Raw genomic sequence first — 13092 nt, forward strand, 5'->3', positions numbered from 1 at the left:
TCAAGATTCTTATTAGATTTTGAACACCTTTTTAATGGTGCACAGGATTCCCTGATTTCCTTAACATGCACTGGCCCATGGCTGTCATAAGCAGGTGGCAACTGGCTACATGCCATATCTGATGTCATACAGTTGTCACGCTCTGAGATGCATTGTTCTTATCTATTGAACTGTTCTACTATTTAATATTAGGATTATAACTTAACACAGATAATTTGTTCGCCCCTCCTCTGTATGGTGGGCTTTTTTTTTCTGTTAGCCAAACGTTCAAAGCAGGATAGTCACAAAGAAAATGGGGTGGCTGAAGTGGAGGTCACTTTGTTCAGTAAAATGGTTCAAGAAGCAGGACTTCATCTCCACCCAGGGCAGGAACAAGATGAGTTAGGTAAGAAAAGGTTCAACAGCTGTGTCCCTTCCACTAACCACACCCCCTCCTCCAATCAGCATATATTTACAGCTTTGTTACTTTCATTAAATCAATCAACCAACTGACTGACTGACCGACCACCAATCAACCAACCAACCAACCATCTAATCAATCAATCAATCAATCAATCAATCAATCAATCAATCAATCAATCAATCAATCTATCAAATTTGAGCACTGAGTATGTGGAGAGTGTTTCATAACAACAGACGACACAACGTTGAAGAGTTAACTGTCTCCCACAGTTCGTGGGAGACAAGCATTCTAAGTCCCTGTTACCCTGTTTAGACAAACAATAGACTTGCTTAACACTTCAGACCTTATCTAGTCATTCAGGAAATATTTAACTTTGGATAAGGTTTCTTGCTTTTTTGCAGCATGTTTACTGATTTTCTGCTGCTCTGTTTAATAAATATTTATAATTATGTAAGTTGTTGATGGAGCTTAATGTATTATTATTTTTTTTAATACACAATATTTTTCTAGTGACTGTACATGATTTACAGTTATGTTGCAAAAAAAGCCAAAAGATTTTCTTGCATGACAAAATATGGTCAAGCTTAAATGCAAATAATTTGTGCTATAATTTCAATCCAACTTAACATTATTTTTTATTTTCAGGGATTGACCGCTCAATTTTTCAGAAGAAAATCAAGAGTTTACTGAAAAGTCACCACAGTTATCCAGAGGTAAAATTGTTTCACTTAATACATGTATAAACAAAGCGTCTCTGTCTTTTTATTTTTTATTTTTATCAGTAAACATGTGGTTGATTTTTCCTGCTGCAGGTCATTGATGACTTTCTTGAAGGATTGCAGCAAAGATTAGAGGATGCAGACAGGTATTGATAAAACAAGAATCAGTCAGAGCACTTTTCTATAAGCTAAACACACAGGTACCTACATGTTCAAACATTTGCCAAAGGAGGTGAGACACTCAGTTAGAATCATCATTTGAGAGATCTTTCATATTTTTTTAATTTCTCAAATTTACATGTAGACCTTCTTTTTCCCACCTTACCCCCCACCCCTAAGGGTCTTGACAATCTGCGAGCCAGAGAGCCAGTGAGCCATGCAAGGCAGACGTGCGAGGCACTCGGGTTAGCCTAAAAAACATCATGGTTACCCTAAATAGCACTAAGATTAGCTTAAGTAGCTCCCCGGTTAGCTTGATGGTTAGCATTTATGTTGAAGGTTGTTCGTGCCTCGCAAGCCTCGCATGTTTGGCTCCCACGTTTGGCTCGCATAGCTCGCACGTTTAGCTCGCTGGCTCGCTGGCTTGCACATTGGCCACACTCCACCCCTAATAACCGTTGTTCCAATTTTTGGATAATGTTTAAGCTGAGCAGCATCAACATGGAAAAAGCACCTAGGGGTTTCAGAATCAAAGTAAATTGTTCAAATTTCCAGCAAGATTGTGTTTAATTAATGTAGGAAAATGCTTATGTTGAGGAGTGATGTCTCAGGCATTTGAAAATAGCTTGGTGGTTTAACAGAAAGCTATAATTATATATAGAGCCTGTATTTTGTGTGCATGGAGGAAAGGTGTTACTTAATGTTGTGTCAATCTAATCTGGTGTAATTTTGTTATAATTTTGCCATCAACAGATTCCGTCTTAGCTTACTTCCAGTTTCCATGTCAGAGGATACTGAGGGGTGAGTGACTGCTTTAAGCTTTTGATTAGAGAAATCCCAAAAATTTGTGAAATTTCGTTTGCAGTACCTGTCAGAAATCACAAAACCAAGATTTTTCATCTTAAGATCCAACCATTATTAGTATTCAGGAATCCTGTCATTCCCTTCTCCTCCACTCCAGTAATGTCTGGTTCCATATAATTGATGGTTTGCATTTGACGTCATGGCGGCCATGTTGGTGGACAGGAACAATAAGATTTTTCTCCTTTGGGAGTTCACTACCATTTTTATGCAAAATTTGTGAACAAATTTTCTTTTGTTTTGTCCGCCAACATGGCGGCAGTAAAACCACCTTATTATCCATACCTCCATGGAAGGTATTTTGGTTGGAACCCCACCCTCCCCCCTAGAATTTCCAGTTTAGCTTTATATTTTGTCTTTTGAGACCCTCTCTTCCTTGGAATTTCCAATGACCTTCCTTGGGGTGGGTATAATGACAGATTTTTTTAAATTCCTTTTTGAAGATTTGGAGGAAGCCAAGAGAGTTTGATTAGAATGCTTTTGGGTGTTGACATTCTTCAGGTAAACTTCAAACAGTCATATTTGCCTAACAAGCTACAGCATACAGTATAGCTCTTTCAAAAATAATGTTTTGTAATAGTACGCTAAGCAGTAAAATTACCAGGAGGAAACAAAGGGCAGGTTTGGGGTGGGGTAATACTGGTGTGAAGTAGTAACTAAAGTAAAAGCCACACAGGAGGGGGGGGGGGGGGGGGGGTGAAAAACAAAGCTGACTCTTAATCCTTTAAATCCCAATAGTGACCAGAATCAAATTTCTTCTTACTGTACAATATAACTACATGTACTTTATCAAAATTTATACTTTCGTGAGACAAAATAATCATGAGTTTGATTACAGACTGAATTGGATGACACAGCTGAAGTCCTGTTACCAATTAATCATAACTATTACAATTTCCGAGAACAAATAGCTGTGACAAATAAACAAACTTCTGGTGACACGTTTTGGAGAATTTAGAAACAACCATTTTATTTGTGAAATTAACCAGGGAAAAAGGACCCTGGGCAAGTACGACTGTCCTATTACAGCACCTGCAAACAACAACAACAACATTATTTAGGTGTTGATATCTTTAGCTTGGAAACAGCTAATTGGGGACACTAAAAAATAATTACGAAAAAAAAATTATACATACATGTAGTATAAGTAAATTCATAATTAACTAAAATCTAAAATTGATAACAAATTAAAATTACAAAAATTTGTCAAGAACTACAAATAAGAAGGAGCCACAATTATCACTTATTAGATCTACAAGCAGGTTAATAATACGCCATAAGTTGGACTTAAAAGAATATCTTTGTAGAGTAGGTTTGTCCTGATTTTGCTGTGGCTGCACATGCCACATAAAATGGCATGTGCTTTCCAATTACTTAGGCATGATGCATGTGCTGTTCTATTAATGCGCAAATCATGGCTGCTGATAGCCAATCATCTTCAAGAATTTTGTTATATCTATGATTAGGTCAGTTATTGTCTCTTATTGTTACAGCCCAAGGTTGCCAACATGCTTATGGAAAAACTGCCTGAGTTTATGGGTGATGAAGAGAGGTATGTCAAATCCATGTTTAGTTGTTGTCGTTTTGCTGAGTATCCTTACAGACAGATTCTTTTTTCTAAATAGGTGTTAATTCAAGGGTGTTAGATTATTCATGGATCTGAAATGTGCAGTTCCAGAAAATATCCATACTCCCCCCACAGAAGGTTGTTTTGTTTTGCACCCCTCTCCCCCCAGGAAATTCCAATTCAGCTTCATACTTTGCTTCTAAAATTTTGGCTTCTAAGACCCCCTCCCCCTAGGAATTTCCAATGACCTTCCATTGGGTGGGGATGTATTTTTTCTGGAACTGCACAATATGATTGATATAATAATATAGCTCTCAGTTTGACTTTAATAAGTTTCTTTTTTTCTTTTTTGTTTTCTAGCAATGGTACAGATGACTTCAATGTTCCTCGTCTGGTACTTAACCAGTTTAGGTGGCTTGATTGTATTGCTCAGAGCAAGGTAATTAGGCCTTCTTCAGTACCATTCACTTCTTTTATACCATGCTTTGAAAAACAGTCAATTAGAATTTTAGCTCGAATAAAGGTGTTGCACTTTTCATACGTTGAATTTGCTTGTATTGCATTAACACAATGTTGCCCAGCTTTGTGTGTGAAAGTTTCAACATTCCATGATTGGATTAAACCTGCCCCACTTTCTTGACAAATTGATAAGAGGTAATACCAAAGCCAATTAGGGGAGGGGAATGTATTTGCAAAAACAGATGATAATAGAAAATACATTGAGCCTTGCTCGAGTAGCTTTGCTTTTAGGAAAAAAAGTAACGCACTAATTCTTGCAAAAACTAAAATTTATTTATGGGAGCATGTGCCAAAATAGAACTGATTTCCTGGTCACCTGTCTGGAGCAATTCAGGTTTCAAGGCCAACAATGGTTATATGCCTTTTTTGTTCCAAGCTCCTCAATTAATAACTAAAGTGACTTGCTTGGGCAAGTTTTAATCCCACACTTACAGTAGTCCCTGTTAGATACATTTGATTTGTATTGAGTTTTGAGCAATGGTTGTTTGTGTTGTTTACAACTGTTATGATTGGCCAATATAAGATTGAATACTACTCAATCCATGTTGTTTAGGAATAACTTGTTCAGGTATGATTGTGTTTGGAATGTAGGAATTGACAGAAAAGATGCTGGAAATGGTTGGCATAACGTCACTGGAAATTCAGCGTGAAATCATAACTTGTATTCCAGAAGTACTGGATGATTCGGAACACACAGAAGTAGCCAGGGAACTAAGGTAAATTAATAAACATTCAATAACTGGTTGCAAAACATGTTGACTGAATGAACTTTTCCATGCCTTTCTTAAAATTTCCCCTTGCCTTAAAGTACCCTCACTAATAAAACCTTCAGATAAACAAACTATTTTGTGAAACCACGATACTTACTTGTATTAACAAAAGTAATAAATTTGACACAAGAAGATATATTTTGAGTTTGAATTTCTTCGAGTCTGTTGTTTGTTGTTGGTTCTCGACTCCTTACTCTGAGAGGTTTTTCTCTGGGTTCTCCAGTTTTTGCCTCTCCTCAAAAACCAAGACTTTGGAATTCCAATGTGATCTAGAATCTGAAGACTGTGTAAAAGATATATTTATCTTGTAACATTGTGCAAGAATAATGGAAAAAAAATAAACTGAACTGAACTGAAGTGAAAAGTGTCACCCTTATTAAACAAAGTTGATTTATTTATTTGTCAGCTCTGTCTACAAAAATATTTGTCTTGTAGTGAACTTCTGCGTCAGAACACTGGGCTGACTGTTCCTATTCTTGATGCCCTGTCCAATCTCAGCTTACGGTCAGAGCTCTTGGCAGAGGTGAGTCATATACAGTGTAACTAGTACATGTACATTATTATCTGTAGGCATGCTGTATGTGTTAGGGAATTAAGCAACATTGGTGATTGCAATTTGAAAATCTTACAAAAAGATAAAATGTTTAATGAGCACAAACAATGACTCAGCACTTACAGACTGCGACGTGCCTTACCGTGGCAACCCAACAAACTTTTTTTTACAAGTAAGCCAATCAGGATACGCGAATTTGATTAACGGTCACGCCTCCTTGCAACTAGTCCAACAGGAAAGTGATGCAACGATGAATTAAGTGAAAACATGTCGTTTTGTTTTGTATTTTATGAACAAGGAAGAAGATAAAAGTTTAACGGGAAAATTTCCGTTAGCTGCGTGGCACTTGTACTTATAAAAAGGGAAAGGTAAAATATAGTTCTCGAAGACGAGTGTTCAGTGCCAATATGTAGAAATTATTCCAGACTTTTCGGGCTTAGCCCTTCATCAGTGGAAAAAGATTTACGTTAAAAAGCTGGCTTGCGCTATGAACTCAGATTTAAAGTTGTTAGGTGCGCGCACGATGTGCGCGTGACGACCTAAAGATATCGGAAGTCGGAGTTCATTCCGCGCGGCTGACTGGTGCCTAGTCTGAAAATAAGGCGCATCTCCTGACGCTTTCGTTGCTTGTTTCCGTCGCAGAGCATAATTCCACGGACTTTTGCGTCCTGGATAGTGTGGCCATTTTCTATTAAAATGCTCTGCGACGGGAAAGCCCGGCAGGTTCTTCTCAATGCTGCGTAGGTGTTCACCGAAGCGTTGCCCTAGCGTGCGGCCAGTTTCGCCGATGTAAATAGCAGGGCAACGGCGGCAAGAGATACCATACACTAAGCCGGTTGTTCGACAGTTGAAAGCTTCTTTGATGACAAACGAGCTTTTGGGACCCTGCAGCGTGGTGTCAGGAGAAATATGGTCACAGGTACGGCAGCGGGCGTGCGTGCATGGAGAAGTTCCCGCATGAGGATCAGGTTGGCTGTTAGCGGTTGTATGCACTAAAATGTCGCGGATGTTACGATCACGGCGATAGGCAACCAGCGGCGGCTGAGGAAATATTTCACTAGTTTCAGGGTCGCCAGATAAAATGCTGAAATTGCGCAGCAGGATTCTCTTGATTCTTTCGTTTAAAGGGTGGTAGGTAAGAACCAAGGGAATTCTGCTTGGCTCTCTACTTGCGGAGTCTTGATGGTGGATGACCTCAGTACGGTTGACCGCTGGATCATGTCAAGATCATGCTGTAGAGAGGCGGCACAATACCCTCTTTGAACGAAAAAAGTGATCATCTCCTTGCCCCTCTCCAGAAAATCAGAGTCGTCAGAACACAGACGCCGAAGTCGTAAAAGTTGACAGTGGGGGAGACCTTCTTTGCAGTGCCGAGGATGTGAAGATTGATGATGAAGGTAGCTGTGTGTGTCAGTGACCTTGTAGTGTACGGAAGTGCCGATGTCATCATTAATAATAATAATAATAATAAAACTTATATAGCGCCGATATCAATAAGACTATTTTCATCAGCGCTTAAAAACGTAAAACTAGAAACTATATAAAATTATAAAAAAGCTTTCTGAAATAAATAAAAATGTCTTGAGTAATCATTGGTAATGCGTAAAGTCATGTCCAGGAAAGAGAGTTCAGTGTCAGAAATTGTGTGCGTAAATTGAAGAGCTGGATGAAAGTTTGATACGAAGCTGATGTAATTCTCAAGTTCCAAGCGACTACAGCATGCAACCCCGAGGACGTCATCGATGTACCGCTTGTGGAGTTGAGGTACAAAACCAGTGTATTGGCTAGCGATTTGTTCCTCAATATATCCCACGAAGAGGCAGGCATAGTTAGGGCCCATCTTGCTGCCCATGGCGACTCCTCCTATTTGCTTGTAAAAATCGCCATTGAAAGTGAAGGCATTGAGGATCAGCACAAGTTCTGCAAGACTGGTTAGGGTAGAAGTAGGTGGCTCAAGAACGGAACGCTTGTCAAGGAAGTAGGCTAAAGATTCAAGCCCGCTGTTGTTCGGGATTACGGTATACAGAGATTTGATGTCCATGCTGTATAGGAAGCGTTCGCCGGTGATGTTGTCATCAAAGCGGAAATCATTAAAGATATTGAGCACGTGGTTGGTATCCTTTATGTAGGTGTTGAGGTTGCGGACGATGGGACACATGATCCGATCTAAGTACGCGGCAATGTTCTCAGTTGGACAGCTGCACGCAGAAACAATTGGTCTCCCAGGGTTGCCTGTTTTATGAATCTTTGGAAGCAGATAGAATTTTGAGGTTTTTGGTGTAGGCACAATTAAATTCTTAGCCGATGGTGGAAGTTCGTTAGCAGCGATCATAGCGTTGACCGCCGATTTAACCGTGAACTGATTCTCTTTGATGGGATCGTGATCAATACGTTCATAAAATCTCTCATCGGACAGTTGACGGTTGGCCTCAGCGATGTACAAAGGGCGCGACCAGACGACAACAGCACCACCTTTATCAGCTGGTTTGATGACAATGTCACTGCGTGCTGATAGTTGAAGTAATGCTGCTCTCTCAGTGGGTGATAAGTTATTTTGCTGTGATCTTGCCTTAAAATTAACAGCATTTACGGCACGGCGGCAACAATCGATGTAATGATCCACAGCTGAAAATTTGCCATCTGGAGGAGTCCAAGTAGAATCCTTGGGGTTAAACTTAGCGAAAGGGTCGTCGATGTCAGAAGTTGGCTGAGAGTCGCTGTCATCGTTCCTGTGAAAATGGGCCTTCAAACGAATGCGGCGATAGAGATTTTCGCAGTCGGCCTTGGCCTGATATTCGTCAATGCATTTCTTAACAGGGACGAAACTCAGTCCTTTACTGAGAACCGATTTCTCAGCATCAGTCAGCGGCATGTCAGGTGGTATAGTAACAACGAGTTTGCTGAGGCGACCATCGGCGTCGGAAGGATTGTTGCCACTACCGCCAGCACGACTGTTAGTGTCGGTAGGATTATTATCACGTTCTTCTTGGCGCTTTGCGTCCCTTAAAGAAGCCATTTTCCTATCCTTGACAGTTTTGAGGCGTATATAATATCTAGAATTGAGGTCATGGATGTAGCGTCGAATGCGATGAAAATAATCCTCAGAGCAAACCCTTTGTAACTGTTCGCAGTTTTGGGTAATACCACTGGAAGCTGAATCACGTTTAATTGTCATGCAGTGGATGGTAGAAGATATCCTGATTGACTAACTTGTAAAAAAAGTTTGTTGGGTGGCCACGGTAAGGCGCATCGCACTGTAAATGCATTATGCATTTCAGTATATCAAATTCCTTGCTGTCCTCTGCAAAGCAGCAAATTGTCAAATGAACAAATTGAAGGTTTTGGAGAATTTAAATGTAGAGTGGTAAATATTTTGTTCTTTTCTTGAACTTGAAAGCTGTCATTACAAATGCAAATCCAGATTATAGTTCAACCATGTGTGCATGAAAATTGAATCAGTTGCAATGAATTGGAATAATCGCAAATTAATATAATTAAAGTTTTTAGTGCTATTTTTTTGGTTGGCAATAATGCCATCATGGTCACTTAAGTTCCTTCTTGTAGTTTTGCTGATTTTCAAAATCTCATTAATAATTATTCATAAGGCCATTGACCTAACAAATGATCAATAATACATCACTTGCAGTGACTTTACGTCAATAAACTTCCTCCTTCTTAGTATGTGGTGTTTTATCAGCTGATAAAACACATCCTCATTAGTATGTGGTGTTTAGTATCAGCTGATAAAACACTCTTCATTAGTATGCGGTGTTTTTCTCATTTGCTAATTTCCAACGTTCACAAAAGCATAAATTATTGTTATGAACTCTATTGACACACGCTTTTCTAGGAATGTTTTTGAAGCCGTTCAAAAAACTTGCAGCACATGTTTTATTGGGTCTAAAACCACTCAGCTGTGCCTCGTGGTTTTAAACCTGATAAAACACTCCTGCTCGTTTTTTAAACATTACTTAAACATTGTCAAACTACAGTACATGATTATGCTCTCAGTACTCTGAAAAACATAACTGTTATTGTGACGGTTGAAAAGTTTTAACACACTATTGTCTTCCCCGAGTATCTGTTTTTCTAACAAATTACTCTGTTGTTCATTGATTGTTTTCCTTCAGATTCGAGTGTCAGTTATACAAATGCTGCCCTCTGCTGAAATAGATGACCTGCCTGTGGTAGTAAAATTTGTTCTTCAGTCTGTTGGTGACAGTGATGCATTTGAGGTAAGAAGGCAACTGGAAATAACAGTTTTGTAAAAATGTGTACCTCTGAATGGTTAATCCTTGCCTAAAAAATTCAGATTACAGTCAACTCCCTTTATAATTTGCGGACACCTGCGGGACCGCGAGTTAGTGTCCTTAATAGCGAGAGTCCGTAATAGTGGGAATTTATTTCAGTCAAATGCCTGTAATTAATATTTTTGCCAGAGATTCAGCTGCTGTCCATATTATCGGGGTGTCTGTAATAGCGAGTTGTCCACAAGGTGAGAGTTGACTGTACTTGGTATGTATTATCTTGTTGTTACAATAACATGATTCATAGCCTCCCCACAAGACATTTTAAAAACATCAACCTAAGTATTAGTGTGGGACAGCCTTGGCCCAACGGTCCTTTTTCTACCATGTTGCAAAATATTAGTTAATTCAGCTAGTCACCAAGATAAGAAAGTGAGCTTTGTTATACCATCCTGTTCAGGAAGGCCATGAAAACACTTTCAATTGATTATTGTGTTTATTTTCAGGTCATAAGTGATTTGAGGTCGAACTTAGACTTCACATCAACCACTCTTCCACCTACAGCTTGCTCAACTCCTGCAGAACAAAGGAGATCTCATGGGGGGTAAGAATCTCAATTATGAATTGTCAAATGAATGTGCCCTGTCAGCTAGTAAAAAAAGCTGGATTGTATAGTTATGAGAAGTAGAAAGGTTCTAGGGTGTTATATTGCACACACAAAGGGAGAGGATGCTTTCAAGTTTACTGATCAATCCTAACCTTATTTTCACACAGTGCAAAATACAGTATCTATACATCTCACTTTTACAGATCATTACAGTGATCCTACATGTATGTGAAAATTTTGCTGATTCACTTGGTACGAACATTCCTTGCTGTCTCTTCCATTTTACATATTCATTCAAATATTCAGAGCACTGTTAGTAGATCCTAAGTGAAATCAGACTCTCCATGTTGAGTGGACGACCCTGTGATCTTATTGATGTAAATTATAAGTTAGAATAAGCTGTGCTATTTCACTTGCTTTCACTGTGGTGTAACAGCTGTCACGTCAGCCTCGAATGCAGGAGACTGAGGTTTGAGTCCTCGCCAGTGAACCATGCATATGATTTCACACAGCATGTTATATCTTTCTTTTACATGTTTATTGAGCCCAGAAGTATGCAGGAAATGACCTTGCTCATCACAAGTCTGATGCCCAAAATACTTAATACATGTATATCAATCACAGACTGGTGTGTAACATCTGATGGGTTCAATTGACTTAAATTTTATAAACTGTGCTCAGCGGAGTAGGATTTAATGTATTTATACTTACAGTCCATCTAGATATGTATAATTAAGAGGCCATTTCCGAGTTGCTGTGAACCTCATTATGAAAGCGAGGCTAAGTGCAAAGCTTTTCATATGAAAGTTAGTTTTGTTTGCATATGAATGAAAACTAATTTTCATAACAAAAACTTTGCACTCAGCCTTGCTTTCATAATTATGGGGTTCAACGCAATTTATATATATATGTTTTTTCAAACATCTTGTTTTGGGCCACTATATGTATTTTCAAAACTATCTGCACTCAGCTAAAGAGATAAATGTTGTTAATTAGTTATTGCCCGCTACTCATAGTAGTTACCACTCTGTTTGGGATAAAGCACAATTAAAGCCTGCATGGTAACTGGTTATGCAGTCTCATGCCTCCTTAGTACTAAAACAAGTATCATTTGTGTAAAGGTCCCTCATAACCAAGACCAAAGATGGAGAGCTGTTTACACTGGATGCCATCCGATCAGGAATACGTTTTCAAAGATCTGTAGCAGAAGGATGGATTAAGGTAAAGTTACAGTTTCTGTAGAATTTTCAGCTTTGCATGTGACAAGCAATTTGTCCTAATGTTAAAATGCGGGAAAAGAAGATCTTTAGTTAGTAAATCTTATTGAAATCTTAAAAGAAAATTGAGGGTAACCAGGCATTTTTCGAGATAATTAAGCCTTAATTTAGAAAAAAATTCCATTACATTAATTTGTATTATATTTTTTTTTACAATTAATTACTGTTGCTAATTATCTCTGAAAAATGTGTATAGTGTAGTTACCCCAATTTTCGTTATGAATTTCAAAATCCCTTGCTGAGATCTGCTTTTCCTGCATAGTTACAAACTGTGCAAAAGAACATCTGTATTAGGAGGCTCTGTCCTTAAATTCAAATTAAACTCATCATTAGTGGATGAGCTTGGGGGTTGGTGCCTGAAAGACCGGTGGTGCCACAGGTGAAGTGAGCTAAGCGAGGTGCGAAACCATGGCAACCCTGTGAGCGGCAACCACCCGGCACCGTCACACTGAAAGATCAGTGGAGATAAAACAGAAAGTATACAAATAAAAATACTTACCACACCCATCACAAACCATACTTACCAAAGGGTGGGAGGGACTGGGAGCAACAAACTTAAACAGCACAAGCTCCGGCAAGTGAACAGATGCGAAATGAATTGGCACAAACATGTGAGCTGTAAGAACCCAGGGGCCCCTGCAAAGTAGGGTGGCCGCCCCGCATGTGCCAGCCATGCGGGCACCGCTGACCAGCACTCTCCTCGATTTTAACTTTGCCTAAATTACATTTAGCCACATTTAATTATTTTGGAATAATGTTTTCAATGCAGGCAATTGAATCTGTGAACTCACCAGGAAAACACAAGGTTGTGGATCTGTTTGTGCTTCTCATTCTCCACTCCACCGCTAACAGAAAGAAGGCCGTTGAGAGTTTGATCAGGAATAAAATTAAAAATGGCCACTTTACTGAAGAAATGCTGACTGCTGCCTTTAATTCACATTCACAGGTGAGACTGGCAAAGACAGCTAATACTTGAGAATAATGTATTATTCTAGAAAGTGACACAGGCATACTTTTCCGAGTATGCCTGTGTCACTTTCTAGAATAATAAATTATTCTCATTCATTCACCAGGCTGGAAATATACCATCACATTTATTTCATATACCCCATGCTGGACATTCAAATCCTAGCAGTAGGCAGGATGTTTGTCCTATGAACCTAGCTGAATGGCCTTCACTCCCACAAGTCTCCTGTAGCTCAGTGGTAGACCATCCGAACTAGTAATCGTAAGGTCTTAGGTTCGACTGCTGATACGAGCACTCTGATTGCTTTTTGTCTGAGTATGCCTGTGTCATTCATTCACCAGGCTGGAAATATACCATCACATTTATTGCATACAGCTAATACTTGTTTCGGTGAACTCATTTCAAAATATAAAATTAACAATATTTACCATATATTTTTGTTT

The 13092-nt window shown here is 39.0% G+C and overlaps 1 protein-coding gene and 1 pseudogene across 1 annotated transcript in view; one reads left to right on the plus strand and one right to left on the minus strand.

Moving 5' to 3' along the window:
- Positions 1-13092, plus strand: part of LOC146457358 (Fanconi anemia group D2 protein-like) — a 38687-nt gene that overhangs the window by 1219 nt on the left and 24376 nt on the right. The window contains exons 2-14 of the mRNA XM_085092071.1: positions 260-385; positions 1049-1116; positions 1216-1268; positions 2035-2082; positions 2586-2643; positions 3636-3694; positions 4070-4148; positions 4820-4944; positions 5434-5521; positions 9682-9786; positions 10305-10402; positions 11527-11626; positions 12452-12628. Coding sequence (XP_084948197.1) covers positions 260-385; positions 1049-1116; positions 1216-1268; positions 2035-2082; positions 2586-2643; positions 3636-3694; positions 4070-4148; positions 4820-4944; positions 5434-5521; positions 9682-9786; positions 10305-10402; positions 11527-11626; positions 12452-12628 — 1184 coding nt within the window. The remainder of the gene's footprint in view (positions 1-259; positions 386-1048; positions 1117-1215; positions 1269-2034; positions 2083-2585; positions 2644-3635; positions 3695-4069; positions 4149-4819; positions 4945-5433; positions 5522-9681; positions 9787-10304; positions 10403-11526; positions 11627-12451; positions 12629-13092) is intronic.
- Positions 5862-8567, minus strand: LOC146457359 (uncharacterized; annotated as a pseudogene).

The sequence above is a fragment of the Pavona decussata genome, unplaced genomic scaffold, assembly GCF_977016875.1.
Source record: "Pavona decussata unplaced genomic scaffold, jaPavDecu1.1 SCAFFOLD_244, whole genome shotgun sequence".
In the NCBI taxonomy this organism is placed as follows: domain Eukaryota; kingdom Metazoa; phylum Cnidaria; class Anthozoa; order Scleractinia; family Agariciidae; genus Pavona; species Pavona decussata.